A 27,413-nucleotide genomic window follows, 5' to 3' on the forward strand; every position below is an offset into this window, starting at 1 on the left:
GGTTCAAAGGCAAAAACGCGGTTCTACCCTCGGTCCGGTCCTTAGTGAAGGCACTTGGTGCTTTATGTCTTAATTATTAGATTCGCCAGCCAGACTCTGTCCCTGCCATCATTGTCGTCCTGGTGCCTCGCGCGGTGCTTGGTGCTTGACACAAATCACAACGCTAAGTGACATTTGCTGAACGGCTGGCGTGAGTAATTGGAAAGGAGAGGGGCAGACAGCAAAAATCGACCCTTGACATTTGCAGCACAGTGAATGTTAACATTTTTATTTCTTTTATGATGAAGAGAGTACAGAGGGCTGGGGACAGAGGCATCAGAGGAAGAGGAAAGACAGTGTCCCCTCTGCAGAAAACACCCCTAAACTGTACATAGACGAGAAATGGAGTCCCAGGGCCGCCTTTCCCAGCCGGAAAATCGGGACCAATCCAGGTGAGTTTTCCAGTAACTCCCATGGCTACAGGGCATATGCCAGCCTTCCCAGGAGTCCTGGCCATATCTCCAGGTGCCAGGGGCTCAAACCCTCTCTTCTATTCCCAAAGCAACCTGGCCACTCTTTTTTTTTTTTTCCCTCTCAAGTTCCTGACTCGGGTCCCATGCTCTGGTCTCTGTCTCCTTCCTTGTACTTGTCTGACTCGAGCCAGATTTGCACGCGTTCCTCTGGTTTCTGCATCGCTGTCATTACCATTGTCATGCCTCAGAGGTATGCCAACAACCTTCCTCCCACTCAGAAGATTCTTCCAACGCCAGGCCTTTTAGCTCTGCCCCAGACCCTCTTCTCTCCCTATTTGACCTCCCTGTCTCCTCCCTCCTGGAGCGCAGAGCTCTGCACTTGGACTTCCAGACAAGCCTGGTTTATGTGGAGGGGGAGAGTGGAAGCATATCCCCTCAAGGCTTGCTGAGGACCCTGGGTTTCATCCAAACAGACTGAGCTGCCAAGAGCTTCCCTGCCACCCTCTTCAGTTTCTGTCATTCACTCCCCTCCACTGAACCCCTTCATAGACAGCACTCAGCCCCGGGCCCGCCTGCAGCTCATTTGGTAGTAAAAGCCGTAGGGAGGCGGTGACAGGTGCTCCTGGAACCAGGCATTTTCCCGGCTGTGAGCATGCCCACTGTTGTATGCGGTGTGCAAGGAAGCCGTCGTCAGTCACGTGAAACGGTTGCTATGGAATGTGCGGAAAGTGAGAACACGATTTAATTGTGGATTTTATTAGAAGTGTGATACTCGTCAGAAAGGCCCAGAAAGCTGGCGCTGTGGCCACCAACCAGCTCAGGGAGAAGAAAAGAGCAGCAGAAACCGCTTTGGAGCTCCAGCTGACGTGGACCTGTGTGGACGTCCTCCGGTCTCCTGGCCCCGTTCCCCTCGCCCAGATTTGGTAGGTGGAAGCTCTAAACATTCGCAAATTCACAGTCATAGTCGGTCATTCGGCACATTATGAACTTCCACTGGCGATCCCTGTGGGGAGAGAGTCAAAAGGCAAGCCAGTGAGGACTATCGCTGCCGAGGGAGAAGCAGTGAACGACTTTTGGAGGATTTAGGAACCGAAGGGGCGCCTAATCTCATGTCGATATCTACGAAGTCTCTAGAAAACCCACAGGTAATCCATCTGTGAGGTCAGGAGTTCTCGACACCTCCTTGGTCAGGGCAGGTCGCACCTTGCAGGTGACTGACAGGTTCCTGGCCACGTGGAGGTCCCGTTTGTCACCCGGGGTCTGCTGGCCACTGCTCTGTCCCATGAGTACCTCCAGGACAAATAGGTGCACAGTTTGGAATAAAAGCATTTATTTAGCATCGTCTCCTTTCCACTGTAAAGAATCTTCTCTTCCATGGGCCATCCATTTGCTCGTTTATTCCTTTACTAAGTGCTTCCCGAGTTCTGGGCTCCACACCATACACTATGTGTTTCCGTTCAGAAAACACCATGACGGGGAAATGAAGCGGGGGGACCCACAACCCTAAACCCCCATAAAGCGAACAAGAAAATGCCCGCCATCCACACACGGCGGAAATTGCATCGCGTATTCGTCCCAGAGGTCAGGCACGCGGATGAAAGGCCATAGCATTGTTGCATTGGGGAGAATGAGGTGTGGTGGGTACATTTCAATGGATGTTCTTTGCTAAGGGCAAGCCTACGTTCTTTGTTCACCCATTTAACTGCGCATTTAACTGCGTATATATACGTATATACTGCGTATATTTTTGAGCGCCTGCGTGGTGCTCTTCTGGCATAATAATACCGCCTAACAGCGATATGACAATTATACCCGCTATTCGCGGAGCAACTTTGGTACACCCAGCGTCACACTGGTGCACAGGTTTGCTCGTTTAACCTTGACAGTGATTCATGGGTTTAAGTGAAGAAGCAGACTCCGAGAAATACGTGCCTTTCCTTAAGATAACTAGGCAGTGATTTCAGATTCCAAGAGTGTTGAACTCAAATCTTCCTCTTTCTCCTGTCCCACGATACCAACTGTAACTACGTGCCCGTAACCCCACCGGAGGACATGGCTGTCGCATCCTTCGCAAAGTCCCAACGAAGGGCAAAAATAAAAACCCATTCCATCCGTGGTCACGCAGATCCTTCCAAAGCGCAGCCTGTCGTTTAATCTTAGAATTATCCTTCTCCCCTTTCAACCTGCCAGGCTACTTCCCAGTTATCGTGAACAATAACCAATCCCGAGAAGGTCTCCATCCAGCCTCCGATCTGGAAGGTAGTTCTGGGAGATACCTCTGGCCAGCAGCTCTGGGGCGTGCTGCTCAGTCTGAGTCCGGATTTGGAATTCTGAGTCTGTTGTTCCAAGTCATTTGCTTAAAATCATTGGCAGGAGGGTCTCCCAGTTGCTCCCCAAGGGTTTTTTTTGTTGTCACAACTATGGGGGAGGGGAGGTTGCTAGTGCCATCTAGTGATAGGGGTCAGGGATGCCGCTAAACATCTGGAATGTCTGGACCCGCACCTGCAACAGAGAATCATCTGGCCCCCGATATCTACAGCACTCAGGCTGAGCAACTCCATACCAAGAAGAACCCACTATGATTTGCATATGGAAGGAAAGCCCCTGCCCAGTAGGTCGGTCCTGCCCTGACAATATTTCTCCAAGGAGGTGGCCTTAGCATCTTTCAACAGAGCTGAAGGAACCCACATTGAGGATCTTTAAGCCACTGATTGTTAGGGACAGTAGCAAAATCTCACGGGCACGTTCATAGTAAACAAACGCGTGACACGGTATCTCAGTTTTCCAAGGGCCTGGGTTAATCCCCATAACTGATACATTTCAAGCCAATGGGAATTGGGTATTTTTACCGCCAACATATATGTCTTTTGTAGTGATTTTGGGTGGTATTCTTTCCATATTGTAGTCTTTCCTGCCTTCTTAAACAGGCAATGCAGAACTAATTTTCCTGTTGATGTGGAGACGTCACAAGAATACTGAATGCCCTGCTACACTGTTATCCAGTCTGCCCTCTGGGACGGCACAGCCACTGATTTTCACCAGGCTCCCCTGGTTTTTGAGTTCTCAGGTCTTTCCTTTTCTTAAAAATAGTGTGTGTGTGTGTGTGTGTGTGTGTGATGCCATTTGGCGATTTCTTCTCCCTGGTGAAGAGTTTCATTCTAAGCACTATTTTCCCTGATCATTTTTAGACTTTGTGCTTCTAGAAAATAGACAGCTAAGCTAGTTTAAAATGCGTCTAAAATAAGAATGATTCATGTGTGAGAAATGAAGGGTTCCCTTATGAATAAACATAAAGGTTCTTTGATGATGGAGCCTGAACCATGTAGGGGGCCTTTTCAGAGCTGCTTAATGTTTGTTCTTTTGTTTTTTGTTTTTTGTTTGTCAAATCCTGGGCCATGTTAAATACTATCACTTCAGTTAGGTGAGATGTCGTTTCATTTAAAAGCATAAATTTCCCCAAAAGGTAAGCCACACTCACATTCATCATAGTCCATTATTGAGTGAGTCAATGTAAGTTTTGTTCTGTTTGCAAAACACGTATGGGTGACTTTTTGGGAATTCATATGCTGTGTGAGGCGATTATCACCTGACAGAAAGTCCCTGAATTTATAGGGAAAGCGCTCTCTGAAATCGAGTGAGAGGCAGAGCTTAGAACATCATGGGAGACCTAGCTGGGGTTTTCCTTCTCTGGAGCGGCCTGGAACCCATCATTATTTCCAAGGGTGAGCTGCTCCATGAAATGGTTGATGAGAATATCTCCATTCCCACAGCCGTCCATCGCCCTGGCAACCTCTCCCTTAATTCTAGACCAAGGAGGAAATAAACTAGAGAAAACCCCGGATGGAAGTTCCTGCTGACACGGTCCTTGCTGGGGTCCCCAGTTCCTTGGACTCCTAGCCCCTGGGCAGGCTCACCTTTCCACCGCAGAGAAGGTGGTGGTCGCTCCTCGCATATAGTAGTCGTAATTGTAGGAAATCATGTCCATTTCTTCCCCATAGTGGCCTGGATATTCTGTGGTCAGCCTATGCGGGAAGAAGAAAAGTTTAGAGGAAGAAGCACTATCATTACAAAGAAGAGAGGGCATCTGAACATCACGGGAAATCCAAGCCAGAGTTTGATGGCCTCCAGTAAACCTTTCCAGGCTGCAGAAAGGCGATGGGCAGTTGCCTCCCACTTCTCACCTTCCTTCTTCTTGCCATTAAACTACACACTGAAAAAGATGTAGATAACTCCTCGGGCCTTGAGGAAATATTAATTAATATCACTAGTAGTCTGTTCCAGACAAGTCCACTGGAATCGTGTTTCCAAACTGTGGATTGTGACTTCTTAGTGGATCATGAAATCAACTCACCTGGTTATTTCCAAGTGAGCTTTAAAACATAGGGGCGCTTGGGTGGCTCAGTCGGTTAAGTGTCCCGCTTCAGCTCAGGTCATGATCTCGCGGTTCGTGGGTTCGAGCCCCGTGTCGGGGCTCAGAGCCCGGAGCCTGTTTCAAATTCTGCGTCTCCCTCTCTCTCTCTCTCTCTCTCTGCCCCTCCCCCGCTCGCGCCCTGACTCTCCCTCTCTCTCAAAAATAAACAAACATTAAAACATAAAAATAAACAAATAAAAAGTGGAATAGGAAATATCAGAGCACATGCTGAAGGTTGTGTACGTGTGTGTAAAAACTTTGTTTCAAATATACTGTATGTGTGTGTGTAATTATGACGTATGCATGGTGTGATAGTTTAGTATGTGTTTTTTTTACTGTGAGTCGTGATTAAAGGGTTTGAAACATATGAAAATAATATTTAATCCCCACAAAGGTAGTCTTTTCCTTGTCCACTATTGTTTTGTGGCACCTGGAACAGTTCCTTCTATGTAGTAGGTATTTGCTGAATAAATAAATGGCCTTGGGAGAGTCACTTAATCTCAATTTCCTGGTGTAGCAAAGAATGAAAACTACCTTATAAGCTTGTTATTGGAACTAATGCTCGTATGTGTGATGTACAAATGGCAGAAGTTGAGCCATAAGGAGCAATTTGTTTCTTCTTCCTCCTCCTTTTTCTTCCTTCTCCTCCAAGATGAGGTTGATCCCAGGCCTCCCTAAAAGTAGGTTTGCTGTGGTCCACCCTGGAATAAATCTAGAACCTCCCGAGGAGGCTCGTAAGGGGATCTTCAGGACCAAAAAGGGTCCTTTCAGGGTGAAATGGGTGTGCCAAAGTCTTCACCTGCGTCCCCAAGGCAGTTAGCGAGTGTCAATAATCTCATCCGATTTGGATTCACCAGGTCATGGTGCGTTATTGTATATCTGTTGATGATCCAAAGACCTTCCATTATGTGGACTTAGTATTGCAATGATTGTCATGAAATCTTGAAAAGACTGGTTTGTAAACTGGAAGGGCTCGGAGGAGGATCTCAGAGCTTGGCTGCAGCAAGATCAATGGTTAGCGCAGGATAACGTGGGGTTAGCTAGAGCCCCAAAAGCCCGTTCTCGAGGCTCACAATTCGTCTTCACATTATATAGTTGCCCTCCTTCTGAGACTTTTCTCAAGACATAATTATGCTCCATTAGGAGGCCAAGCCCAACCCAGCGGGGGTTATATGTGTTTTTGCCTAATGTGTTCATGAAGGAAAATTAGACTCTGCTAATTCAGAAATCTATTCAGTGCTTCTAAAGGGACCCAGAACAGGAACTTCCCTTTCTAATGAAAGTGTTAAATGACTCATAAATGGACTTAATAGGGCCTCACTTGGATCCCATTGGTTTCTGATCCACGAGGATTCTAACAAGTGCTAGACTAAAGTTTATCCCCGCCCCCCCCCCCAAAAAAGAGGCATTGGTTGAGAATGTTAATGATGCAAATTAGGATTAAAAGAAATGGGGTAGGAGGTGTTTTCCTTACTTCAGGGAACGTAAAATATTTTCCAGAACTTTGAAACACTCTTTGGATACAATGCATGAAAGCTAAGTGCCAAACAGTTTTATATGTGTGAAGGCAGAATCTACATATGGCAATACTCTATTGAGCTAAATCCAATTACTAAAATTATTTGGAAATGACCAGGCTAGATATTTATTTTTTTTTAAATTTTTACTGATCTGACCTCAGATTACTTGGTTAGTTAAACAAATTTGGACTAACGTGGAAAAGAGAGGCTTGCATTAAAAAAAAATCACGAAGTTCTAAGCTTCGAAGGGGACAAATGTATCCAATACTTTAACTAGCATTTTCTATTGCTTTATTTTTGGTAGTGATCAGATACAGGTCCCCTGATCAACTGGATAGTTGGTCTCTGTGGGGGACTGCGATCCAGTAAATTTCTAGATTGCCCCAGAGAAGGCGTGCATGTTCATTAGTACATTTCTGTCTCGGTCCGGCCGGGTTTTTGTTTTATTTGATGTTTGGTTCTTGTTGTTATTTTGTTCCAAAACTGTGAGATCAAGTTTGGACTCTCTTACCGGCCCCTGGATTAACGGGGCCAGGGAAGGAATTTACATATTGATGGAAATTATGCCTGCTCTCTGACGCTAAAAATGTAGAGAAAGAAATGGCCCAAGTCATGAGTGGGAAGTGAACAACCCAAAGACCATCCATAGAGGGAACTACTGTTTCAGTACGATCCGGGATCCTGAGTTTTAGAACCAAATACATGTGTCGCCATTTTAGTTCTTGATGGTGTTGGGTACACACAACATGTCTTAATAGAGGAAAGCCCCAGCAATAGCTTCTATGAGAGAAAAGAAAGAATGTAAACTTTCATAGTTGGACGCTGAAACAGGGGCGTGGGGACTTGTCAGGACATCAAAAGAGCCCATAAGGAAGCAGAAAAACACTGAAATGGGTAGATTATTGAAAGTCTCTATTGGGATCCTCACATACTCCCTTACACAGAACTGTGTGTGTGTGTGCGCGTGTGTGTATGTGTGTGTGCGTTCCTCCTATCACTTTGGATGAATGACTATTGGGGTACACTTTCTCACCCCATGATACCTAGCTACATACATAACTACATACATAAATGATACCCCATTCATGCCATCTGCAGGCAAGACAAAGAACTTGACCGAGAACTTGCAAAGTGAGGGAAACTAAGCGAGAACTCGATAACGTAGAACCCCTTTACAACTTCCTGTGTTAGATGGGGTCGAGCGAGATGGAAAGAAATTAAATAACATCTCACGAGCCGAAGAAAACTCAAACTGAAGGGATTTTTAAGATTGATAGAGGAGATTCTCATCTAAGATTCTCATCTAAGATTAAAGCCCTGAAATTATCAACAGGCCCAACTAGAGTCAAAACAGGACTGCTGCGGTGTTCGTTACCATTGATGGAGCCACAGCCGACAGATGTCCCTGCTCCTTTTGCTGTGAGAATGGGGCGTATCACAGAGCCAGGCCCAGATATATGTTATCACAGCCATTTCAAAAGAGGGAGTAGAGCTACGATTTAGTTGGATAAAGAGGCCGGTCTTACTGGTTGTTACAGGTTTGGCTGAGGACGGGGTTTAATAAAGGAACGGGTTTTAAATCTATTCCTCGGCGGAGAGTGACTCAGTGTAAAACCGTAACAAAATCCACCTCTATCATCGATTACGGGGCAGTTGAACCTACAGTCAAACGTCGCAGCCCCAGGATCGGTTTCCCACCCACCTGATCTGCTGGCGGTGGGGACAACTGGATTATACGGCGGCCTCCTGCAGGCTGCTGTCGGGCCGTGTGCCCCACTGATGTGCACACGGACAACGGGGCCTTGTCTCATGGCCCCAAGTCAGTCAGGACCATGTCCCCAACCTTATCCCGCCGCATGGGACAGCAGGGGAGCACACACCACAGCCTCCCGAAGGTAAAAGCTGGAAGAACAACCCAGCTTTTACAAATTAATGCGTCAGGATGGGAGCTTCAGCTTCTGTCTAAACAAGAATAAACTGAGGATGTTTTCTGACCCGTTCTTTGGTGAGTAGCCCACGTTTAATCGACATTTTAGAGAAGCTGCTTCTGGTCAGTCCAACCTCTAATCTTGTTTTCCTCCTGTTTCCTCCACTTCCCAATCGGCACCTTATTATTTTATTTTATTTTATTTTATTTTATTTTATTTATTTTATTTATTTCATAGTTTGAGAGGGAGGGGAGAGAGAGAGAGAGCGAGCGAGCAGGGGAGGGACAGAAAGAGAGGGAGACAGAGAATCCCAAGCAGTCTCCACGCTGTTAGCTCAGAGCCTAATGCTGCGTTCGAACCCGCGAACCGTGGGATCATGAGCTGAGCTGAAATCAAGAGTCGGACGCTTAACCAACAGAGCCACCCAGGTGCCTTGTGCACCTGATTTTAAATACCCTCTTCTAATGTCCTATTACTTGTCGGCCCCACATACGTAGCATTTAATTACAAAAACAGGATCCCACAAATATGTCTTTTTTTCACGATGATGACCAATGTGGCGAACTCCTTAAGGGGACAGTGGCCCCCACAGTGGCGTGAAGGAGAAATTCAGCATTTGTAGAACTGATGTGTTGAGGTTGGCCTACGTTCTACATCCGGCTACAAAGAGGTTGTCCCTCTCTGGCAGGCAAATCACGGAGAAGTTTGTTTTTGTTTTTGTTTTTGTTTTTGTTTTTTGTTTTGTTTTTTTTTTTTCAACGTTTTATTTTATTTTTGGGACAGAGAGAGACAGAGCATGAACGGGGGAGGGGCACAGAGAGAGGGAGACACAGAATCAGAAACAGGCTCCAGGCTCTGAGCCATCAGCCCAGAGCCCGACGCGGGGCTCGAACTCACGGACCGCGAGATCGTGACCTGGCTGAAGTCGGACGCTTAACCGACTGCGCCACCCAGGCGCCCCTGTTTTTGTTTTTTAAATAAACAGTCTGCTCACGATCAATCCTCTTGCACAAAGCTATTCCAGGCAAGCCAGCAGGCATGAGGATATTTCAGGTTGGACCAATTTGCTAATGGCCTGGCATCTCCAATAGGAGCCTCATCAGAACCTGTCTGAATTATTTGCGCAAAGATGTGCAAAGACCCAAATGCAGTTATGCGTGAAGGAAAGCACCTGCGAAGGAACAGCCACCTGGCTTCTCACCCAGAGAGCTGGGGAACTGGCCCCGTGGGGCTGAAGGCCCAGGTCTCTGCCGTCACCCAAGGGCCATCCTCTGTGGAGAGACCTTAGACCCTGAAGGGAGGAAAAATAAGAACCTCGGATGCTCATGTCGACCTTCTCCTGGCGTTTTGGAGATTTAGATCGCAAAAGGTTCAAATACGTAACACAGCACATGGAAATGCGGTTCCAGAGACATCTCTGACTTCAGTCAGAAGAGGAGAACCTCTAAAGATTTTCCCAATTGCTCTCTTGGAACTGAATTTCCAGCTCACTGGCCACGCCCAGGGCTGCTCAGCAAACACATTCATTTCCACGCTTCCTGGCTCTCATCAGCCACATTGCATCACGGTCGCCCCGGTCTTCAACACTGAGGGGAACAACTCCGCGTCCCACATCTCTGCCCCAGCTCACATCACCCCCTTCTCTGCTGTTTTCCCTTCTAGAGGCCCCGCCGCCTTACTCCCTGGTACTTCGCCCCTGTGGGTCTTAGTTTCTCCTCTGGATTGAGAGAGCTCAGCACTGCGTGTGGAGCCTAGGGCTGGGAGGCAGCTGGACCTGCTTGAAGTAAACAGCAGGTGCACGCTAGGTGCTCAAGGCATAAAGGGTACCGTCGTCATCCTTCCTGGGAACTGAATCCAAGTCTCTAAATGGTAACCTACTTTATATCCATTCACATTCACTGGCTGCTGAGGCAAAATTAATGGAATGAGTGATGGTCTCTAGACTCCAGTAAAGGCAAGCAGACTGGCTAGAATGACGCAACAGATTACGTCTATCACCGCGAGGCTTGCCTTGTTCTGAGGAGCTACGGGGCCTGGCCTTGGGGTGGCCGACGCTCACTCGCCAACGAGCCACACCTCTGAAATTGCTGCTTTTGAACTTTGAGCCTAGGGTGGGGGTGGTGGGGGGAAACGCATCACTGCCATGCAGGCAGCACATACAATTTCTCAAGTGCAAAACACTGTGAACAGCCGCTCGGGCTGATGAAAGGTGTGACTGATTCTGCTCAGGCTCAGAGCGGCTGGTGTCCCCCGAAAGGAGCGCTTTGGGCCTCAGGCAATGCGAGGCAGCCACTGTTCATAGAGGAAGTGACTAAACTCAATGTGAGTTGCTTTAAAATGGGAGCGGAAGGGAAAAAAAGTGGTTAGAGAGGGAGGGAGCCAAAACATAAGAGACTCTTAAAAACTGAGAACAAACTGAGGGTTTATGGGGGGTGGGAGGGATGGGTGGGTGGGTGATGGGCATTGAGGACGGCACCTGTTGGGATGAGCACTGGGTGTTGTATGGAAACCAATTTGACAATAAATTTCGTATTAAAAATAAATGCAACATCCGGTCCTATTGTCTCAAAGCATGGGTGTCTCCACCTCTCTGATACTGGCTCCCAATGGCTTGGCGGAACCAGTGTAGAAGCCGCCTTTCTTCCCAGACTCTGGGCACAGCACTGAGCAGGGGCGGGGGTGACAGACACAGCAGTGGAGGTGCCCGTGACGCCATTCTTGTCCCTGCCATGACTTCAGGCAAACACCACCCATCTTGTATTGAAATCTGAACCACGAGACCCAGAGTTGAAGGTTAGTTTGATCGAGTGCTCTAGAGTGGGGGGAGAAGAGTGTTCTGGTAAGCTGATTTCATTGTCGTGGACTCGAGCTATCTAGGCATTAAGGAAAATATTCTCTGGCGTCAGACTCGAGCTTCAGGGAGAGGGGAGCTGGGCAGCGGAGAGTATAACATGCGAGAGTCATGGGACGTCTGGGTTGGAGGAAAACTAAACATGTCGTCTATATTGATTCTGAGGAAGAACATTATTCTTTGTCCATCCAAACATACTATGCAATGAACGTAATGAAAGGCCACAGGTCTGGAGAAGAACCATGAGAAAAAGGAAATAGATGCTCAATTCAAAACCGTTGGTTCCTGGGACCCATCGTCTACACGTGGCCGGCGTCACCTGCCGATGGGGGACATTCTGGTACGTGGCAGGCAGCAGCTGTAGCTGCTGGGAGCCTGGGGATTATTAACACACAGGCTCCGAAAGGTTGTGGCTCCGTCAGCGACATGTGTTTGTGGTTTGCAGACAACCGGACAAAGATTTTGAATTCTCACATGTAAATAAAGACGTGTAAGATGTACATATGGAACCCATCCAGTGGGGACTGTTTAGTGACAGCGTGTCTGAATCTATCAGAAATTCTCTCTTTTGCTCTACTCTCTAATGAGAAACTTCAGTCTGAAGCGAGAGCAGCACCTCGGTCTGAACTAAACAAATGAATCGCTCGCTCATCTGGGAGGTGGTGGGGTGATTTGTGTTTTTTTTTTTCCTCTCCCTGCAAGAGCGGTGCTATTTCTGAATCCTTAAAGGCCTGCACACACAAAGAGGATAGATGCTCATTTAGCAACTTCCAAACAGTGTCGGGCTCAGTGCAGCAGATCGGCTTTCAAAGTGGGAGAGAAAAAACGTCCCCCCACACACGCGTCTAGTTCCCGGGGAGGTAATTCAAGCCAGTTTAAGTGACAGAAAGGGAGGCTACAGATTGGAAGGTTATCAGCGGTTTTCACCGTGGGAAGGTGTGCGAAAACACTCCTCACCCCGACAGGCTGTTAAAAGGATCAAAGAAAACAATGCGCGTGGAAAAATCCTTTTCAACTAGAAAACATCATCCTAACAGTGTCAGGTTTCACCATGGTTCCTGTTCCTATGGGCTTGCAACGTTCATCCTAGAAATTGATGAAGGGCCTGTTTTGTGCCAGGCAGTCCTTGGCGAACGAGACCTAATTTTTGCCCTAGAGACTTCATTCAGTTTAGAAAGACATATAATAGAAGGAACATCATGACTCAGTCAATTTAAAGACATATGATATAAGGAACGTCATGACTCGGGCAATTCAAAGATGCTACTAAGATGTCTAGACAGCCCAGTGGGATAGTGAGTGCGTGTGGCAATCTCACTTTGCAGCTTCTCCAAGTTTTCCTTGGGACAGCCATGGTGGCTCTCGGCTCTGACACCATGCAGTCAGAATAGATGCAGCTAAGCAAAGCATTCCTCGGAGGGGTTTGCCTCCAAGTTGACTTGCAGTGTCTTTCTGAGTCATTCTCTCCACTTTCCCCCCACTGGTTCGGCCAACCCTCTAGGGTGGGGGGGCGGGAGGGGGGGCACCACAGGCGAGGCTCGGGGTGAGTTTTGCCATGGGGCCCTGAACGTTTCCGGCAACTGAAGACAAGTTGCTCATCTCCCTTTTCCCGTCTTTAACCCAAGGCATTTGTTCCTTCGTATCTACGTCCCCATTCATGAAATTCTTCACATCCTAGCAAGTCGTGGGTTGCATCTAAGGGAACTCAAAGAGTCGTTTCTAAAGTGTGTGAGAGGAAGGACATCCAGCCCTTGTGAGGAGCAGGACGGAGGCTGGAACCAGCGCTCCAGTGATCAAGGGAAGTCCGGGGCATCATGAGAAAATTAATGGAATTTTGAGATATAACGATCTGGATGCCTCTGGGATCTCAACATTTATTAGTTGGCCAGGAGGCTGGGTCTACACGGCAGCTGGGAGGGTTGAAGGGGACAGATCATAGCCGGTGGCAATACCGGGTATATATTATCTCAGTCCTCACAAAATTAGGGCTGGTGTCCATCCTGCCCAGGGAGGCCCGCTCTGGGCTGACTCCTCTTTACCCCCTCTCTCCTGGACATGCTCCTCTGGGCCACCTGGTATCCTGCAACCCTGATGGCTCCTTTGGAGCCTAAGGGGAAATCTTGCCAATGTGGTGATGGATTAACTGACTATTAGTTTGTGGCTTGCTCTTTCAGATAATTTATTTGCAATGTAACTGGCTCTGAATGCCTTGCCACAAGGGAGGCGGATTTCATGGTGGGGGTGGCCTCTGTCGGCCGACTTGGGCCTGGAAGATTGGGGAAAGCCCCATTTCTCATGTCACAGTGGGCAGGCTCCTACCTCCTTCTCTCTCTCAGTGGGGCCCAGTCATCTTTCGGACCCTCATCCTCTCTTTGGAAACAATTCTGGGCATCTGGTTGCCCTTTGCAAAAGCACCTTTGGAGTCAAGGAATTTTTAGGGCTCAAAACAACCTCAAAGATCTTTTGGTGGCTTTCGGGAGTTTAAGGACTCCTGGAAATTCTCTGTAAACTTTTATTTAAACACGCCGAAGACAGGATCTATAGCTTTCATGAGATTCTTAAAAACCTCAGAGATCCAGAAAAGATGGCTAGATTTGAGACCCCGTAGAGAAGGAAAGTGACTTTCTAGAGATGTCACAGTGGACAAGGAGGAAGGCTGGGGGAGGAGGGGAGGGAGGGAGAGGACACATCAACACAGAGACACAACCTCAAGCTTCTTGTTGCCCCATCAGGGTTTCCACACTGTGCCACCACGCACGGGCTTTAGGTCCTTGCCTTTGGGACCTGTCAAAGTTCTAGCCTATGTCCTAGTCATGCCTGTGCACCTGCCACGGTGGGGTAAGAACTGCTTTATGGAGGCAGCTGTGGAGAGTTGGAAGAGGCTCCTGCTCCATCATATGGAATCTGGATTTTCTAGTCACCATAACTTTGGACAGAAAAATGTTAAGCCTTTGGAACTGCCCATCCTCAGAGCCACGCAGGCATCTGTGGAGGAACTCTGGTTGCAGAAGACAGCATAACCCACAAGGCTGCCCTTTCTGGCATCACACCGCAGAGAGGTAAATCACCTGAGTGAGCCACCCTTCAAATGTTGCCACTTTGGGATCCATTTGTCCAAGGTGGAAATGCCTGGCTTGTTTGCACACCCAGGAATTTGGGACAAGTTCTAGAGGTGACATCCCCATGAAACAGCTGGGTGACTTCAGACAAGTGACTTCCTTGTCCTATCGTTCTGTCTGTTTTCTTTCCTGCCAAAAGAGGGGTGTGGGCGCATTGGGTTGGCGACCTGTAAGGTCCCTCCCTGCTAGGATATTATTCTAGCCCTTTCCTTAATTTTATTTGTTCATTTCCTTCTATATGCTGGCTGTTGCATTCTAAGCTTGTCTGTGACCGCCCAGGCTTATCTGAAGCCAGAAACATGGACCAGAGCACCCCCCAAGCTCCCCTCTGGACTCCAGGCTCCTTCCGCCAGGCTCACCAGCAGGAATATGGACATCTCTTGCTGTAGCGACAGCAGTAAAATTGCCATTCCCGATCCAGCACGGACTCAAAATAGCGGCTCTGGAACCCCGCCACCAGCCCATTGTTGGAGCACGTCTGGTACCTGAAGAGAAGAGAACAATCCAAAGTGAACTAACGGCAGAGACACCCAAGACCCCGGCTGCCACCGTTACCAAGCCAGGCCATGCTTTGACTGACCTAGATTCCCGACAACGTATTCCATTTGTATGCAAACAGTCAAGACTTCGTTATATTTGTAGAAATCACATTACGCTCACCGTTGAAAGTCACATGATTCAGAATCTTTCAGCTGAAGGAAACTTGGGGGGAACACTGTTCCCGACAGACTTCTACGAATGTAGAGTTGGATAGAGGAGAGCGTGAATGGATGAAGGCACTTACCCAGGAGTCTTCCTACCTCCCGCTAAACCATAAGCTCTACCTGGTCAGAGCAGATTTGGGTCAGATTTATCCCCAGTGCCCACGGTGGGTCCTGGTATATGGAGGCACCACCACAGGGTGGTGACAGGCCAACTGGGCCTCAAACTGGGCCTCAAACTCCCTGGACAAGCATTTTTCCTGCCTGAGAGGTTGCGTTCTAATTCCTCACAGAAGGTATCCCCTCTTTTCTGGTCCACAGACCCTCCCCTCGACCATGGGCGTGGTCACCCTTTCCTTGTCGCTGGGCCCTCACTCTGGGGATCGGCCCCTTTTCCCTTCACAGTGCCTTCCTCACTAAGCATTGGTTTTGGATGGTGTGTGATCATTTCTTCCTTTGTCCCACCTCCTTTGCCCCACTTCCTCTCTCCCACTCCCCACCCCCCCCCCCAAATCACACTGGGGCCTGAAGGTTGCCACCTCCAGCTGATATTGAGGACGCTGTTCTCCACCTGGCCACAAAGGGCTCCCCCCCCAAGAGGGTGGGGGTCGCTCACAAGTCCTTCCAAAATAAGTCTTTAGCTCCTTTGGATTCTCTGCATTCCCCACCCATCCGGCCACGGAGCCCGATCCCTCTCTCGAGTGAGCGGAGCAGGCAGTTGTCTCCGCGTCCTGGCCTGACAGCTGCCGGAACACAACCCCGTTTTCCCAAGTCCCGGTACGTTTCCAGAAACGATCACAGATAAAGAATAAATGCTCCGTGCTGACGGGTGGGAAGGGCCGTGCTGACACACAAACTAGAAAACCATCAGTGGTGACGGGTTTCACGTGATTCTTTGGAAGTGCTAGAAACGATCTTGTGGATCTGACGACACTAGCAATTAAATATATTTCATGGCTCTGATTGGAAGGCTTTACTCTTGCATCTATTCCGTGTTTCCATGTGGAGAGAACTGAGACCTGGGCTTGGTGCTTGGCCAGCCGTGCAGATTAGCCTGGGTTGCTGTCCCTGGAACTTGCAACAGGTGCCGGGACCCTAGAGCCCTCAGCTCCAGGAGCTCAGGAACGCAGATGAAAATGCCCTTGACGCGCTCGCCTTCTCTGCCCTACCGTTGCCCACATCTTATCGGAAGCAGTACCCCCTTGGGAAGACGCCTGGCACGTGTTGGAAGCCACGTGATTGGCAGTGGAGTGTCCAAGATGGTCTATGACAGACTCATTCTAGCAGCGTGAGTGAGAGCTTTTCAATAGAAAGCACTAAAAGTTGTCCGCGAAGCTTCTGGTGTCTTCTTTCTTACCATCACTACAATTCTGGCTTCCTCTATAAAAAAACAAAAAATGTTCCTTCTCAGAACTGAGCCAGGCTGTGGTTTCCCTGTGGCTGTTGTTCCATTGTTCTGGTTTGTCAGAGGCACTCGGATCACCACGGGGACAGGGTTCCCAGGGTGATCATTTCCCTCGAGTAAAAATTAGTGCGGCAAGAGAAGCTGACCTGAGCCCGTGGAGTCCTGGTGCTGAAGGCACTCCTTGTCCTGTGACTTCTCTGCCTGGCGGTCAGCCGGGCAGCTGGCCCCACCGTCCCGTAGGGCAAGTGTGCCTGTCACTCCCTCATTCGCCACCTCAGGAAGGCTGCCCTGTGAAGGTCATTTGGACACGACAGGCGCGGGGTGTAAGACCGTGTGGCAAAAGTTAGAGAACCACACAGGGCTCGCCTCCCCTACCTTCTGTCCCGTCACCTACACGTGTTGCTAGAGCGAGCCTGCACCGGGGTTTTGGTAGTGCGTGTGGCCGAGCCGTGAAATTATTCCTCCCTGAAGTGGATTTTTGTCGGGGTCCATTTTCACTCTCACGAGGCGATCGGCGGAGCAGAAAGGCTAACAGCATAGGATATGCTGCCGGACCAAGTGCTCCAACCACCCCCAGCTGTGTCACCTTGGGTGGGTTTCGTAGCCCCCAACAGCCTTGGTTTTCTCATTTGCAAAACGGGCATAATAATCGCACATACTTATGTAGGTTATCGTGAAGACGAAATAACACCACGCAGATAAAATCCTGGTGCTTACTAAATGACTTATTACTGACGCTTTCGACGGTTGCTCGGTCATTTATTATTGCCATCATACTTTCGTTTCGTCCACTTGACGACTGTTGAGCATACTTAACGAAAGCAGCCTCGGCTCCCCAGTCTCTGGTCAGAGGAAAGCTGGTGGACTCCAGTGCATTCTCTGAGGGTCTGTTTCCCTAAAACAAAGCTCACGGGGGTTGGATGCCTTGGTTGCAGACACACACCCACTTTGGGTTTTTTCTTTTAATTTTTTTAAATGTTTATTTGATTTTTGACAGAGAGAGACAGAGCCTGCACGGGGGAGGCACAGAGGGAGAGGGAGATGCAGAATCCGAAGCAGGCTCCGGGCTCCGAGCTGTTGGCACAGAGCCCGACGCGGGGCCCGAACTCACGGACCGTGAGACCGTGACCCGAGCCGAAGTCGGTCGCTTAACCGACTGAGCCGCCCAGGTGCCCCGACACACACAACACTTTGTAGTATAGATACTTAGGTCTCACTTTCACCCCCAGTAGAAGGTAAAATCCTTAAGGGACAGCTTGATCTTTAGTTTGAAGTCCCCACAGTGCCTGACACAAGGGGTCTAGCAGATGTTTAACAGAAGAACGAACGAACGGATGACTGATGACGGAGTTGACTTGGGAGAGCCCATCGCTTAGACCCAGAAAGGACCCTGAAACTGCCCCCCCATGAAATTTCCAGAACCCAAGTGAGTGATCATCTCCCCACATCCACCTTCGCCCTCAGGAACCAAGCCTCCTCAGGCTGAGGGTGTCAACTGAATAGAGCTTTGGGCATTCCTCCCCTCCCTCCTGGCAACTTTCGATCTTTTCTGAAAGCACCTTATTTGACAAGAGTCACTTAAACATTTGGCCACAAGCTGCAGAATCACAAACACGGAGCAGGCAGGGGAGAAGAAGGGTGAGGGTGGCTGTAGAGGGGAGGGGTGCGGGGGAGCAGGGGAGGGCTGGCATGGCTCGAGTGATTCAAACCAGTCGTTAACAATGGTTAGTGATGGGGGCGCCTGGGTGGCTCAGTCAGTTGAGCGTCCTGCTCTTGACTTTGGCTCCAGCCACGATCCCAGGGTCATGGGGTTGAGCCCTGCATCAGGCTCTGTGCGGACAGCGGGGAGCCTTGTTGGGATTCTCTCTTCCCTCTCTCTGCCCCTCACCTGCTCGTGTGCTCTCTGTCTTGCAAAATAAATAAACATTAAACAAAGGAAGTGGTTGGTGATGAAAAGGCACAACAGAGGCTCTGCTCCCCTTTCCGGCACCTGTGCGATGCTCCTGAAGGGGTCTACGGGAGGATAAGGACCCAAGCCCGTAGGCTTCTGGGTGGCTTATGACGGGACCCCATGGAAGCCCTGGGCCCAGATTCCCTGAGAACCTCGGGGTGCCCTGCTTCAGAGGCTGTCTACTCCCCACGTCGGAAGGCAGCCTTTCCTTCTCACCAACCCCGTGAAGGCCGGAGGCTTGGTTTTGTCTCACAACCTGGATCATCGTTGGCCCGGCTCCCCCTGATGGGAGAAACTTTCCAGAAGGTAGACTAGGAGGCAGTTACTTAGTCCCCCCCTTACGATCCTCAGGGAGGAACCTTCTCTGGGAAGCGGCCTTTGGAAAATGGCTGGTCTCGGGCCTGTTGCCCCGAAAGCAGAGACAGAAAACGTTCTCCTGTATCTGCCGCCGTCCAATAAAGAAGCGTGCAGGGGAAGAGCTTTTGTTGAGGTCTGCGCCTGTCCTGTCTTTACCAGGCCGTGCGGAGCCTCACCCAAGTCACCATGAAGACTGAATGAAAGAACGCCTGCAAAAGTCTTGGCCAAGACAGAAACCGGAAAAGCCGGTGTTGGGGAGACTGTGTGAGACACGGTGACCCGGCCTCCTTCACTCGGCCAAACTTCTCCCCCAACCCGGCTTGAGGAGGGCTCAAGTCCCCCCAAGAGAGACTCGGTATTTTGGAGTGAAGCCTCGATTCCCGCTAATTCTCTTTTCCCCAGAATAATCCTTCGGGTTCCTCTAAGGCATTTATAAGAGAGTTCACAGGGCTTTAGAATGTTTCCTAAGTCTTTCAACAGACCCTCCTCAGAACTTCCTCTGTGCCTGGTGCTATCCTCGGTCTTTCCAGAGGGCTGTGCTGGGAAGCACTCACTGTGGAAATTCAGACAGTGGGGAGAAGAAGGGGGTTGACACTAAAGGCAGAGAAGAAAAATGAGAGACCAGATGGGGACCTTGGGACAGGGAAGCGGCCAGGGGCAGAGACGAACCCAGTTTAGGGGCAAAGTGTGACAGTGCAGAGTTTTTGGAGGTCAGTGCTGCACCGCTGAGTACTGGGCCTCCTGCCACAATGGTGGAGACGCGAACTACCTATTTAAGTAATGTCGAGCTGTCCGCAGGCTGTTCTCTGCCTGCCCGTGTCTGGGGAAGAGTTCTGCCGTCTTCTCTGTCCCGGTTTCATGTCTGCCGGCCTGTCTGCCAGGTTTCCAGATGGGGAAGCACGAATGGCCTGCCGAACAGCTTTTCTGGATAAAAAGACACAGGCCAGGACCGAGGGAGAAAGACAAATTCTCCCCACAATACAAACTCCAGCCCCGTTTTGGAAAAACACAGGAAGTCAAGGCTACCCCGAAGGCCTCTGAGAAGATGCAGATGAGCTTCTATGATGGATTTATGGCCTGAGATCAGCTATGGCCTGGGAACAATTTCAGGTCACGTGGGGACTGCAGGCTCAGCCCCGGGAGACCTTGAACATCAATTATCGCAATGTTTGTTGACCAGGAGATCTAACGCTACCTCCAGGTCTAACTGAAAATGTGACACATGTTCCAGACGCTCGTAATGTACATTTAAATATTCACAGATCAGAACCGAATTGCATGTTCCTAAAACAAAATGGTACGTACCCATCAGGGGTCTTTGTAAGCCCTGTAAGCCCGATTTATATTTCAGCGCCGGCTGTCCAATTCACTGTGTGAAACTGAGTTTCGGTTTCTACAGAGTAGTCATAAGAGTAAAAAGAAGCGACCTTTGCCGGGGACTTTCCATGTGCCAGCCGTTGTGCTCAGCACTGTCTCTGTGTTCGTTATTTCAATCACCCAAACAATCCTGTGAAATGGCTTGAATAACCAGTCCCCCCCTTCCCCCCCCACCACTCGCATTTGGTACACAAGGATACTCGGGTTGGGAGAGGTTAAGTGATTCCCCCAAGGACACACAGCCAGGAATGCCTACAATATTATCGAAGGTACTTATCACAACAATTCTAGGGGGTTGTCTTTGTAGAGGTAGAAACTGGGTCTTGGAACGTGGACATGATTTGCGTCAGCAAATCGGGGGAGGGGGCAGCGTTTTAAGAATGGTCCTGTTTGGGGGCGCCTGGGTGGCTCAGTCGGTTAAGCGTCCGACTTCAGCCTGGGTCACGATCTCATGGTCCGTGAGTTCGAGCCCCGCGTCGGGCTCTGGGCTGATGGCTCGGAGCCTGGAGCCTGCTTCTGATTCTGTGTCTCCCTCTCTCTCTGCCCCTCCCCCGTTCATGCTCTGTCTCTCTCTGTCTCAAAAATAAATAAACGTTAAAAAAAAAATTTTTTTTTAAAAAAGAATGGTCCTGTTTGACTCCAAAAATTACCTCTCCACTGCTTCAAAGAAACACACACGCGGACGCACAGAAGAAGCAATCCTAAGTCTGTGGGTCAGACTTATTTACTGGGAAAATTATGTCTGACAAGTACCCCGGCAGGAGCAAACCCCCTACCGGAGGAGGGAAGTTTTGCCCTCCTGATCAGCCCAACCAAGAGCCAAGTTCGCAGAACTCAAGGTTTCCCCCAGACGATTGATTCCTAGTACTTAGAGGCGCGACCTTGATGGAAAATAGGCAAGAATCCTGGATCTGCCATAACCCTCCTCCCACACTTGCCTCCTTGCCTCCAGAAGTCATTCTTCGGTGGATGGGATATCATCGCCAGCCCAGCACTCACCATGGCTCCATCCAAGCACAAAAACAATGCCGACCTTTCACATCCGCCGTCAGCGCTGTGGCATCAGACTGTCTGGCTTGGCCCCCCCCCCCCCCCCGCCCTCTGCTACTCATCAGCTCGGAGCCGGCAAGTCTCCCAACGCTCTGAGCTACAGTCTCTCATCTGCGAAACCGGGAAATAGGCCTGCCTCCCAGTATTACCGTGAAGAACAAGTAAGATTAGATAGACCATGAGGAAGCCAAGGGCGTACGTAGACTGTATATCATTTGTCTTCAGGTTCCCGGCGTCTGGCAAAGTTTGTGATGATGAGCATTTGGTAGTGAATGAATGAGCAAAGGAACGTATAAATGGGGAATGTTTATAAACTCCAAAGCGTCACCTAAATTAGGCCAAGGGTAATAGCTCCTATGCCGAATGTATTTCTGGCTCCCTTGGCCTTTATTCCTCTTATACAAAGCAAGGAGACTGCTGTGAATTATTCTCCAGATCCCTCCCAGCTCTGGGCTTCTTCGACTCTGTTGCCGGTTCCTCATTAACTCCCGGTACATACCCTACTAGCCTGCATCGTTGTTTTCAAATATCTTTTTAGTTTGAAATAGGTGCAGATTTACAGAGGAGTCGTTCCCTTGACCCTATCTCTCAGAACTCCGGTGCCTTGATGAACACCAAGGAAGTGACATCAGTACGACCCTAACGTCCCGACTTCACTTGGAATTTCGCCGGTTTTCACACTAATGCCCTTTTGCTGTTCCGAGATCCAGCCCGGAATCCACATGGCACTGGGGCTCTGTGGCTTTTGAGATAAAGAGTTCACTACTGTATTTTCTTTTCTTTTTTTTTTTTTTTGAAGCTAATGGGGACGTTAACATTTGGGGGGGTGGGAGAGTGGAAGCTAAAAAAGAATTTATCTTAAGGTAAGTGTGTCAGCCATCCTTTGTATGTTTTAGAGAACTTTGGGAAATCTCAAAAGACCATCCTGCAGGGCCGCAAAGGCAACTCGTCACAGTGAGACGTGAACAATAAAGTTGGGCCCTATATTACGGACAGTGGAATACCGAGACTCAAAAAATGGAAACCAAATGGCGTCCCCTGCGGAAAAATCCGCAGGCTTCTTTGGTGAGGGCGGTGGGAACACCGGCTGGGATTGGGACTGCCCAAGCCACTAACGAGTCAGATTTGGTCTTGCATACATATTTAGCGGGCCTGCTTTGCACAAGCCTTATCCACGGCGCTGGAGAATATTCTACGCAGCACTGAATAGGACGAAGTCCCTACATTTGCGAAGCCTGTTTTCAAGGAGACGAGCAATATACAAATACACATTGGCTAATGACAGGTGCACCACCGCAAACATAAAGCGGGTTGGGGAGTGGAGGGTGAGAAACGTGAGTTTAGAGACGGTGGTCTGAGGAAGGATCTCTGAGGAGGCGGGCGCTGTGTGTCCTGAGTGCTCAGAACCACAGATCAGGAGGGCTTGCCCCGTACTACCCAGAGCCCTGGTCTCCATCAGAATTGGAACACTGAGATTATGGAAAAAACTGAGTTTCTGCCCACCAGTCCCAGGTTCAGACTGACGTGGGTGCTCCCACAGCTCAGTGGGAGAGTTTTCCTTTCTCCTCTTCTCCATCACGTGGCTTGTCGTTCACGAACGGTTCATTTTGCTTTGAATTCCCTTGCCTTTGGAGGCGCGTTGAGTAAGAAATCGAACTTGAATACGTTGAAATTGTCAGCTCTGATGGAAGCGGCCATTGCAAAAGGTCTTCCTGAGGTCCTTTGAAGTCCAGGGGAGGGGAGTGGAGGAAGAAAGCAGGTGCCAATAAACACAATGCTGTTCCTCTGAATGCAGGCTCCACGCAAAAGTGGCTTGTCCAAACCCAGCCTCAGCAGATTCCAGAATCTCTGAACCTTTACTGACCGCCCAGGATGTGCCGGGCATCTGTTTACATTTAGATTTGGAGTTCCCGTATACACGTAGGGTTCCTGTACACATTTTTCCTTGCACCCCTATTGCGAAGCGGGTGTTACACCTTTCTTTCTTTCTAGAATGAATGCGCAGGACCCCAGGGCCGGCAGATGATAGACACAGGAGCTGTGAATCGGGGGTTTCCTGACTCTAAGACCAAAGCTCTTTCCACCGCGTAACAGCTCAGCCTGACTAGAAAATTGCAACTTCATCTTGTTCCGCCCAGGACCGACATGTCCTACAGCTTGTGCTGTGTCAATTTAGAGAAGATTCCCCGGGAACTACAGAGCCATGCCCTGAAACAGCAAAATGCCACGCTTGGGACCTACGTAGAGCCTCCTGGTGGTCATTAGTTGGGGAGCCAGGATCCACACACCAGAATCTGGGACTATGGTTTCTACAGAGAAACCATAGCAAACAGCAGTGTTACGAGCCGCTCAGCCACGGTTGGAGCACCTTTCAAATCTGTGCTCTTATTAGCAAGCGTCTTTATTTTTTTTTACTTATTTTTTTATTATTATTATTTTTTAGCAAGCGTCTTTAGTAGATCTTATGTATTGTTGTCACACCTGCGCTCGAGATTCCTCCCGCCTCTTAAAATAAACCGGCAAGCTGAGTCAGTTATACAAGGCGGCCAAATTGCTTTTGGATACTAGCCCTTTATCCGAGATGTCATTTGCAAATATCTTCTCCCGTTCCGTCGGTTGCCTTTTAGTTTCGTTGACTGTTTCCTTTGCAGTGCGGAAGCTTTTTATCTTGGTGAGGTCCCAACAGTTCATTTTTGGTTTTCGTCCCCTTGCCTTTGGAGACGTGTCGAGTTAAGAAATTGCTGTGGTTTCTATATACAATGGAATACTACTTGGCAACGAGAAAGAATGAAATCTGGCCCTTCGTAGCAACGTGGATGGAACTGGAAAGTATTACGCTAAGTGAAGTAAGTCAGGCAGAGAAAGACAGATACCATATGTTTTCACTCATAGGTGGATCCTGAGAAACTTAACGGAAGACCATGGGGGAGGGGAAGGAGGGGGGAAAAAGTTACAGAGAGGGAGGGAGGCAAACCCTAAGAGACTCTTAAATGCTGACAACACACTGAGGGTGGATGGGGGACAGGGGAGGGGGGGAAGTGGGTGATGGGCATTGAGGGCATCTGTCGGGATGAGCAATGGGTGTTGTATGGAAACCATTCTGACAATAAGTTATATCTAATATACATATATATATATAAAAGGCAGCCAAATTGCGCAAAACCATCAACGACTCTTTCCGCAGATCAGATTACGCGCTTGCAGCCCGTGGGAAGACGTAACTGCCCCTCAGCCTACAAACAAATCCCTTCCTTTCAGAGTTTTCACTGACAATGAAGTCTCAACTCGAGGCAATAATCATCTAAAACCATGCCTCTGGGGTAATTGGTGTTGGTCCTGGGGCAGCCGAGGTTTACCGTAAAGGGGCTGTTTTGCATGGTTGTGCATTTTTAACTCTGTGATTAGCTGAGTAGCAGGCTGGCAAGTTTAAAACTAAACATCATTTGCTTCCTCTGCCTAGCAGGGATAAACACAAGGATCAACAGAACGCCAGAAAAATCCAAGTGCGTTTTCAGGGCCAAACGGAGCGTGGGGTGCTGGAGATGTGGATTCTTCTGGGATCATGTAGTGGGGCCACTCGTTCTCCAGATGAGGTGGGAACCCAGAGAGTTGAACCACTGGTCCAAGGTCACATGGTCTTTAGAGCCCGGATCCAAACCCAAGCCTTCTGACTCAGAGCCCGGGGCTTTTCCTTTGGGGTGAAGAAATCATCTCCGAGTGCCGTTTTAATCTGTCTCTAAAAGGGGGGATTAGAAAGGGGATCCGCCCATATCATGGCCCCCCAGATGGAAGGACCAGGTGGAAGTATAAATGGGTTGGTCCTGAGCTCCAGGCCAGGCACCGGGACCTGCTTCAGGTCTTTGAGGTGAGGCGACATTCTGAGTTGGCCGCCTACCAGAAGGAGTTTGGGCTGATTGAATCTGCTCACCGGAGGCAGTGGGGTAGACGGGGAAGGCCGGATGAAGGGCCCCACTTGCAGCTGCTTGTGGGCCCCTCTCCCCATCCCTTCCACAGGCTGGCGGAACCCCTCGTCAGTCACGGGTACCGAGCTGGTCCCCCGTCCTCCAGGGCCGGGCTTGTGCTCTGACCTTTGCAGATCCCATCCTCCCAGGACGAAGAACTGCCTTGAGTCCAGCCCTGGCCCCCCAGCTGAGCCAATGGCCCCCACTGGGCGGGGGCAGCGGGCTCTCAGATAGCTCATCACCGGGACCACGCACATCCACTTTGGAGTTAAGATCCAAATCCTGGCTCCAGCACTTTCCGGCTGAGGAAACACCTGGGTCTCTAGACCACAGTTTGTCTGCCTATAAAATGACTTAGAGATTTGTTTTGAGCACTAACGAGGTAATCCATACAAAGCACTCAGCATGGTGCCAGCCCAGCAGAAGCACTCAGTAAACGGTGGCTGTTTTTACCACTCAGAGGTCCCTTCTCTTGCCTGGCTCCTCCGCGGGTCACTGTCTTTGCCTCTTGGCCTCTCATCATGGTTCTGTCTGTTGACCGAGCGATCCCCCAGAGTTTGACCACCCCAACCCCCTCTATGCCACATGCCTGCTGGAACCTTCACAGAGCCCTGCCTTACAGCAGCCTCCCAGCTGGGCATCCTCCTCCCTGGACCTGCCTCCCCTAGGGCTGCCCTCCCCTCCCAACCTCCCAGGGCTCCCCTCCCCCTTCCCACCCCCCCACCCCCCAGGGTTCCTGCCCCCAATCCAGGCTGAATGAATAACCAGCCTAGCCATCAGTAGTACTGAGATGGGCTCCTGACCAAGTACTGGGGCTGGGACGGTCGCACCCCACAGCGAATCACAGACTTGGACCGTGTCCATGCCATTGACTGTGGCAGAGCCCCGTCAGGCAAAGAGCAGCCCTTCTCCCAACAACAGTTTTCCTTAAACTATTTCACGGCGGTGAAACCCACTTTCGGCTCGGGCAGAGAGAAGGGGCTCAGTATTTATAGTTGAGAGAGCACATCTTCTCAGGGCGACGGAGAGGTTTTTCATTTCGCTTCTCTTGGCCTACATTTCTCTGCCCCCCCCCTCCCCTCATTCGCTTGCTCTCGGTTCATGTTTCTCAAACGGTCTGTGGGGAGGGGCCAGTCATTTCTTGCCCCCCGACAACCGTGCGCCAGTCCTTTGGTGAAACACTAAAAATAAATTGCTGCGAAACGAAAACGCTGTCCGGACACCACAACGACGTTGGTTGTGGGCTCTAAAGTGTCTTAAAGACTGCCAATTTCCGTACGCCTCTGGTCTGCAGGCTGGGAACCTTCTCGCAGACCCAAAGCAGTCCCTGGACCAGATTACGAGGAGGGCGGCCTCTGGAAGGAGCAAAGGCGCGGGAGGGCCCGTCTGCACTCCCCATCCTGGGTCTCTGTCGTCTGATGTCGCCGCTGGGCGGCCGGCGGCCCGCTTCCCCCCCCCCCCCCCCCCCCCCCGGAGAAAGCTACAGTGCACTCCTGGCCTAGTCCTTGGAGGCTGTGGTCAAGCCGATGCCAGGGGACAGATGTGCCACCAAGCCCCCGCCCGAGAGCCCAGGCCGCCCTTACCACTCCATTCCAGCTCTGTTGATTTCCTCCCACCAGCACTCCGTGGGCTCCCCGAGGTTCTGGGGCGTGGGCATGCAGGCATAGTTCCACTGTCTGTCCGAGCCTTCTTTCTTGTTGAAGATGCTCCTCACGGCCACCACCACCTGCCCGTGGGGACACTGGTAGCTGAAGCCTTGCCGGTTCAGGTTGACCCACCCGTCATCGCTGTAGTCATGGTACTGTTGGTAGGGGTACCCGTAGTCACCATACTGGCCCCAGGCCACGGTGACCAGGGCCAGCAGCACCCACAGCCGAGTGAGGTCCATGCCGCCCGGGCTTCTGGCAAAAAACATCACCCTAGGTCTGCGGGGCTGACCGTTTTATACAGCTGCCGCCGACATGTGGCTTCCAGATGTGGGAGAGCAGGTTCCAAGTGCACTGTGTCATTGCTGAAGCAAAACCTCAGCGTGGAGAGCCCGGGCCATGAGTCGGTCCAGCTCGTTTTAAGGTGGAATGCTAGGAAAATGTAAGGAACATACAAATGAAAGGAACTCCCTGGAGAAAGAACCACCCTGCGGGGAGATTATAAAGGCAAATGGCTTCACGCCCCTTAGAGGCGCAGGGTGTCTGCCCCTCGTCTCTCAGGACCTCACCTCCCTCTGCTACCCTCCCCCAGGAACCCCCCCCCCCCGCCATTCGTTCCCCCAACTAGCCTTCCAGGACCCCACGGGTACCCGGAGTGATTTCAAAACACCAAAATAGTAGGG

The 27,413-nt window shown here is 50.1% G+C and overlaps 1 protein-coding gene across 1 annotated transcript; it reads right to left on the minus strand.

The window, feature by feature from the left end:
* Positions 1-252: 252 nt before the first annotated feature.
* DPT (dermatopontin) lies at positions 253-27,058 on the minus strand. The gene is made up of 4 exons (XM_043567511.1): positions 26,668-27,058; positions 14,641-14,766; positions 4,367-4,474; positions 253-1,455 (listed from the first exon to the last, which is right to left on the minus strand). Exons 1-4 carry the CDS (start codon positions 26,997-26,999, stop codon positions 1,389-1,391), a joined length of 633 nt encoding a protein of 210 aa, XP_043423446.1. The 5' UTR covers positions 27,000-27,058; the 3' UTR covers positions 253-1,388.
* Between the last annotated feature and the right edge of the window lie 355 nt (positions 27,059-27,413).

Source organism: Prionailurus bengalensis, chromosome E4 (genome assembly GCF_016509475.1).
Source record: "Prionailurus bengalensis isolate Pbe53 chromosome E4, Fcat_Pben_1.1_paternal_pri, whole genome shotgun sequence".
In the NCBI taxonomy this organism is placed as follows: domain Eukaryota; kingdom Metazoa; phylum Chordata; class Mammalia; order Carnivora; family Felidae; genus Prionailurus; species Prionailurus bengalensis.